Here is a 6,897-nt window from a genome sequence, read left to right as displayed (position 1 = left end):
GGTTGCTCAGTGCCCCATCCAGCCTGATCTTGAACACTTCCAGGGCCAGAGGTTGGAACTAGATGATCTTTGAGATCCCTTCCAACCCAAACCATCCTATGATTTTATGAACCCCCAGGAGAGATGCAATGATAGCAAATAGTGATCATAATATTCTAAATTGCTATTGGGAGATGGGTAATGCTTGTCTGACCAAGTCCTTACTCTCGTCTGTAGGAGAAATAACATCGCTTTCCTGTGTGGCTGTCATAATTTAACACCTTTGTTTCTTTGTCAGCAGAACTGTTAGGTCAGATAACTGAAGCTGACCCCATGCATTTAGATGCTTACATGCTGTGTTTCTTGGAGAGCTTTATTCAATTCTTAATGCCTCCAAGCTTTTCAATTGCTTTAAGCGCAGCAATGTACTGACAAAATTAATCCAGTTTTTGCATCCTCCTTAGGAAACGGCAGATTCAGTTCTTCAGTACTAAAACTTTTTTTCTCACATTCAGCAGAACTAAGTGGACATCTTGCTGTGCTCTTCAGCACTGCTGTGTGTTGGAAGGTATCTGAACTTTTTTTCCAGATATATATAATACAACTTTTGATTTATTGGAAGTTTTGGCCCAAAATCTTCCACTTGCTGCCCAGTTCCTCTTCCATTTATTTTTATCTTGTATCCCAGACAATTTTTAGGCTGCACAGCAATTTCTGCATCCTGAGGGACAGCTGCTCAGTTTTAGTGATGGTTTATATGGCCAAAGTCTGGCAGGGATTTCTTATCCAAAGGCCTTTGGATCCACATTTCATGTGCAGAAGGATATAATTTGCATTTACACTTTGAATAGGCTAAATTGTTTTTCTGGTTTCCCTTAACTCAAATTTTAAAATATACATGCTAAATTAATTTCCAGTGTCCAGGAATGTTGAGGCAAGGTCCTTACAAGTAGGCGGTTGTTTTTATCCACTGTTTTAACCACAAGATCCTGTCTGGCCTGATGATGTATTGGTTTCAGTTTTCTTGTTGCACTCTCAGTTTTCCTGGAAATCCCAGACCTTTTAGGACTTTACCAGGACCATGTTTTAGGCTGAAGATAGAATGAATTCATGAGCTACTCCCTGGATGTATCCAATAGCCTTTCTTGTGTCTTCTTTGGGTTTAGAGAATGAATCTGTAACATCTCACATGGTCATTGAAAGGGATAGATGTTGATTTTTCACCTCTTGCATTCTTTAACGGAGAGAGAGAAAAGGTGACTTTTAAAAATGCAGTGAACATGCCAAGTGATGCACTGCTGATACAGTCTGTGTTTATGCTGTGTAGCTGTTTGCTCTGCCACTTCCATTCAAGGTTTGATTTCTTCTGGTTATTTTGTCCCTAAAACAGCAAAATGGAGCCAAAGTGTACGTCCAACACCATTGTCCACAAAGCTTCCTACTCTTTGCTGGTGCTTGCTGCTTCCTTAGGACAAAGGAAGACTTTATTATTTTTCTTTTTGGTGAGAATCAAACCAAACTCTGCTAAGTTTCTATTTCAACCTTAGTCACTGGCACATCTGGACTGCTTTGAAAGAGTAGTCAGAGGCCCACCAAGGCAAGTTACAGTAATCTGCTGCTATTGTGGCTGGCTAATGTACAACTTCTAAGAGCTCCTTAGGAATCAGTTGGTTCAAGTTCATATTTCTGTTGTAAAGTGAATTATTTGCTATATTAGATTTTGAAGTAAATAAATTAATCTGCCTTTCTTCCATTTCCTTGTTTGGTCTGCTCCAAGGCAAATGAATTATCTGTCACATATCTTATGTGGCATAGTAGGCTAGAGCTGCAGTGAGTCCTGTGAAGGTATTATGGAAAGGTGCTTATATCCTAAAAAAAAAAAAATAAACCCCATTTTTCATGAGCACCTGAATATTTCTACTGGCTTGCTAGGTTTAACTAATAGGCTTTGACAGGCTAAACTCTTACAACTCTTCCTGTCAGGGGAGCTACAGCATTGTCCTTTAATTCTCCTATTTATCTGGGATTTGGCATCAAACTTGAACTTTTGTTTCTCTGGTAGCAGTTATATGGGATTTCAGATGAGTCTGACTAATTCTTTTAGGTAAAGCATCTTAGAGTCAGCAGCATCTCACTGACCACTTTTTATAGATAGCTTCATAGCTTGTATCCATTTGAGTAGTAAATTGACTGATGCCAGACCCCTCTTCCCAAACCCAGGTAGACTCCTCTTCCAGGTACCTCCCCCCAGTTTATATACTGGGCATGACATTCTATGGTATGGAATATTGCTTTGGTCAGTTCAGGATCAACTGTCCCAGCTATGCTCCCTCCTGGTTTCTTTTGTGCAGCTCCTCACTGGCAGAGCATGAGATACTGAAAAGCCCTTGACTCAGGGGATGAAGCACTGTGACTCAAGCACTGCTCAGCAACAAACAAAACATCAGTGTGTTATCAGCATTATTCTCATACTGAATCCAAAACATAGCACTGTACCAGCTACTGAGAAGAAAATGAACTTATCCCAGACAAAACCAGGACACTTGCAAACAAGTATAGTTTCTAAAAGACAAGACAACAAAGAAACCTTTAGAAAATGGAGAAGAAAACAGGGTGGGTGTGAAAAGGGGAGCAATATCACTTGGACTTGTTAACTTCTGTTTTCTCTCCCAGCTCTAAAGCCGATGACTTATCTACTGCTATTTTGAAGCAGAAGAACAGGCCTAATCGGTTAATTGTTGACGAAGCCATCAATGAAGACAACAGTGTTGTGTCACTGTCCCAGGTGCGTCACCTATGAAAGCAAAGCATTTCATCTGGCAATATGCAAGCTGTTGCTGTCTTTTAACTTGAAATGTAATTTTGCAACATGAATCTAAATATTTGTGTCAGAAGCTGCAGCAGTTACAAGTGAGGGAGGTGGGTTAAATAAATAATATATAATAATTATTAATAAATTATAAAATACATTCTGGTTCTAACTTTTAGGATTCACTTGAGCTCATGCCCTTAGTCTGGCTTTAGGATTAGCTCTTGACTTGTGTAGTGAAAACCCCTGTCTTTGTAGATCTAGTATATTGCTTCTAAGATGTAACTCTCCTTCAAATTCATGGAATCATTAAGGTTGGAAAAGACCTCCAAGATCGAGTCTAACCTTTGACAAAAAACCACCACGTCAACCAAACCATAGCACTAAGTGCCATGTCCAGTTATTTCTTAAACACTTTCAGGGATGGTGACTCCACTGCTTCTCTGGGCAGCCTGTTCCAATGCTTAACAACCCTTTCCATGAAGAAATTCTTCCTGATGTCTAACCTGAACCTCCCCTGGCACAGCTTGAGGCCATTTCTTCTTACCCTGTCACTGCTTGCCTGGGAGAAGAGGCTAACCCCCACCTGGCTACAACCTCCTTTCAGGGAGTTGTTGAGAGTGATTAGGTCTCCCCTGAGCCTCCTCTTCTCCAGGCTAAACAACCCCAGCTTCCTCAGCCACTCCTCATATCACTGATTCTCTGGACCCTTCACCAGCCTTGTTGCCCTTCTCTGGACACACTTCAGCATCTCAATGTCCTTCTTGTGAGGGGCCCAAAACTGGACACAGTACTAGAGGTGCAGCCTCACCAGTGCCAAGTACAGGGGGACAAACCCTTCCCTAGTCCTGCTGGCCACACTGTTTCTGATACAAGCCAGGATGTCATTGGCCTTCTTGGCCATCTGGTCACACGCAGGCTTGTGTTCAGCTGCTGTTGACCAGCATCCCCAGGTCTTTTTCTGCTGGGCCACTTTCCAGCCACTCTTCCCCCAGCTTGTAGTGCTGCATGAGGTTGTTGTGACCCAAGTGCAGGACCTGGTGCTTCACCTTATTGAACCTCTTACTGTTGGCCTTGGCCCATCAATCCAGCCTGTCCAGATCCCTCTGCAGAGCCTTCCTACCCTCCATTAGATCAACACTCCCACCCAAGTTAGTGTCATCTGAGAACTTACTGAGGGTGCACTTGATCTCCCCATCCAGATCATCAATAAAGATATTAAACCAGACTGGCCCCAACACTGATCCCTGGGGGACACCACTAGTGACTGGCTGCCAACTGGATGCAGCACCGCTCACCACCCCTCTCTGGGCCAGGCCATCCAGCCACTTCTTAATCCAGCAAAGAGTGCACCTGTCCAAGCTGTGGGCTGCAGCTTCTGCAGGAGAATGCCATGGTAGATGGTGTTAAAGGCTTTACTGAAGTCCAGGTAGACAACATCCACAGCCTTTCCCTCATCCACCAGGTGGGTCACCTGGTCAGAAAAAAAGATCACGTTGGTCAGGCAGGACCTGCCTCTCCTAAATCCATGCTGGCTGGGCCTGATCCCCTGGTTGTCCTGTGTCTGCTGTGTGATCGCATTCAAAATTATCTGTTCCATAATCTTGCCAGGCACTGAGGTCAGGCTGACAGGCCTGTAGTTCCCCAGATCCTCCTGTCCCTTCTTGCAGATGGGGTATCCCATTGGCCAACCTCCAGTCCTTTGGGACCTCCCCGGTTAACCTGGACTGCTGATAAATGGTGGTGAGCAGCTTGGTGAGCTCATCCATTAGTACCCTCATGTGAATCTCATCTGGCTCCATTGACTTGTGAGGGTGTAAGGGGCTCAGCAGGTCACTAACTGCTTCCTTCAATTGTTTTGTCAAAAGTTTGTTTTAATGCTGTTATTGGTTACAGGCAAAAATGGATGAACTGCAGCTGTTCAGAGGAGACACTGTCCTGCTAAAAGGAAAGAAGAGGCGAGAAGCAGTCTGCATTGTTCTGTCAGATGATACCTGCTCAGATGAGAAGATTCGCATGAATAGGGTTGTTCGCAACAATCTGAGAGTGCGCCTGGGTGACGTCATCAGGTGAGGACGAGTTTGCTAACTGTTGTGTATCCCTGGGTTGCCTAGATAATTTGTGCCCTGGCTTTGAATTGTTTTGATCTGTAGCAGAGACAGGGTCCTGCAGGAAGTATTCTTGCATCTTCCGGAGGAGGTCACAGAAATATTTTCAAGTGTGTGTCTTACATCAGGGATCTTATTTTACTTTTGCTTGTGTTTCTGGCTGTATGTATATTCAGATTAATACTAAAAAATTATGCTAAAGATTCTTGAAGACTCTTCGGGACCTTCACAAGCCCAGGTCCTGTCATTAAATTAAGTAGTTGAATTACCCCACTGCTGTCATAGTATTCTTCATAAATTTACATTGTCAAATAAATTTACAAATTTTTTCCATCTAAATTTTTAATGTTCACAAAGTTAACTGTGAAAACTAGTAAGCAACATTGTAATTGATCTTATAGTATGGTTAGCTCAAGCACTGAGCTGCCCTATAACAAACAGATGTTAAAACTTGAAGCCATCAAATATCAAGATTAAAAATCCCTGAAGGTTGTTTATATTTCAATTTTTGTTATAAATTATTTTTAAAATTAGAAATGCTTGAAGTGTTGCAGGAATTTTGTACACTTGCAGAAGGTAGTGGGAAAGCATTGAAGGATACGTTTTGGTTTACAGGAGGCAGGTTCTGTTCTATGATGGGATTGGAAAGAAAAAATATGTCAACATTTCTTAAACATAAAAATGCTAATTTGCAGGTTTAAATATGTGAGAGCTGACAGTTCTTTCTCCTGAGCATTTTTCTCATCTGGAATATTGTGCATGTTCTGGGAAAACTGGAGCCTGGTTTCTGACACTAGATTTCCTGTGGTGTTATCTGGAATAATCTTTAAATACAAAATGTGTTTCATATGAACTGTAGAGGAGAGGAACGAGTCTGTTCCACCCATCTCTCTACTACTAGACAATGCAAGTTTTAAACATGACTGTAGTTGGAACAGAACAGTGCTTTGAGCTAGTCTGTGGTTTTAAAATTAAGGTGAATCCTTACTTTAACCCTATATGAGGTTACTGTTGGAGTAATTTCTAGTGTGACAGTTCAGCTGGTGCTTTCCTTTTCTCTGCTTGGACTGCTTCTGTAATGGTTCTTGGCCTTTCAGATGTGTTACTACTGATTGTCTTGGCTTCATTGCAAGGGTCAGAGAATTTTCACACCTCTTGCCCTCAAAGTTTTTTTTTTTTTTTTTTTTTGATCTTTAGGTACTTATTGTGTTAATTTCTTTGGCTTGGTTTCTGCCAAAATCCCGATTCGTGCACTAATTGCTTCCTGCTTGTAGTCTGTCAGCTTTTTTCCTTCTGTGGGTCAGTCTGTCTTTTCATTTACTCTTCTGCTATATCCTCACTGTAAAGCATGTAGTTAAAGAATCTCTTAATAGTCTCCAACAAACTAGCACATGAAACTTGCATGCTCAGCTGCAGTTGCACATAGGCTTTTTTTTAGCTGGCAAAGCCAGTTTGAGCTTTCTGCCTCTGCCACAGCTTGATGCTCTGATGTGTCACTACAGTAGGCTGTTGGCCTACATTGTAAAATAATACCTGAAATTATTATTTAAAAAGGGGGAAGGGGCCTTCAGACTTTAACCTAAATGTTAATTTCCACAAAAAGGGATTGACAGACACCTGGCTATCCCTGGTTGGTACTGAGAACCTTTGTTCAGAATCAGGTTTCTCAGCAACAGGAATTCTATTCTGAGTTATGAGGGAGAGAGGAAGGAACAAAGATTTTCCCTCAGCTCCCTTTCCCTTACAGTTAGTTCAGCAGTAGCTCATAGAATCACAGAATGTTTTGAGTTGGAAGGGACCTCAAAGATCATCTAGTTCCAACCCTCCTGCCACAGGGAGGGACACCTTCCACTAGACCAGGCTGCTCAGAGCCCTATCCAGTCTGGCCTTGAACACTTCCAGGGATGGGGCATCCACAACTTCTCTGGGCAACCCATGCCAGGGCCTCACCACCTTCACAGTAAAGAATTTCTTCTTATTATCCAATCTAAATAATTTCTC

General features: G+C 42.2%; 1 protein-coding gene across 1 annotated transcript in view; it reads left to right on the top strand.

Annotated features, from left to right (window-relative positions):
* The window catches only part of LOC146425438 (transitional endoplasmic reticulum ATPase), a 58,470-nt gene that overhangs the window by 2,102 nt on the left and 49,471 nt on the right, over positions 1 to 6,897 (top strand). Inside the window, exons 2-3 of the mRNA XM_085041412.1 lie at positions 2,653 to 2,764; positions 4,685 to 4,857. Coding sequence (XP_084897538.1) covers positions 2,653 to 2,764; positions 4,685 to 4,857 — 285 coding nt within the window. The remainder of the gene's footprint in view (positions 1 to 2,652; positions 2,765 to 4,684; positions 4,858 to 6,897) is intronic.

This window comes from Lichenostomus cassidix, chromosome W (genome assembly GCF_008360975.1).
Source record: "Lichenostomus cassidix isolate B80296 chromosome W, HeHo_3.0, whole genome shotgun sequence".
NCBI lineage: Eukaryota > Metazoa > Chordata > Aves > Passeriformes > Meliphagidae > Lichenostomus > Lichenostomus cassidix.
This window is presented reverse-complemented; position numbering and strand designations above follow the sequence as displayed.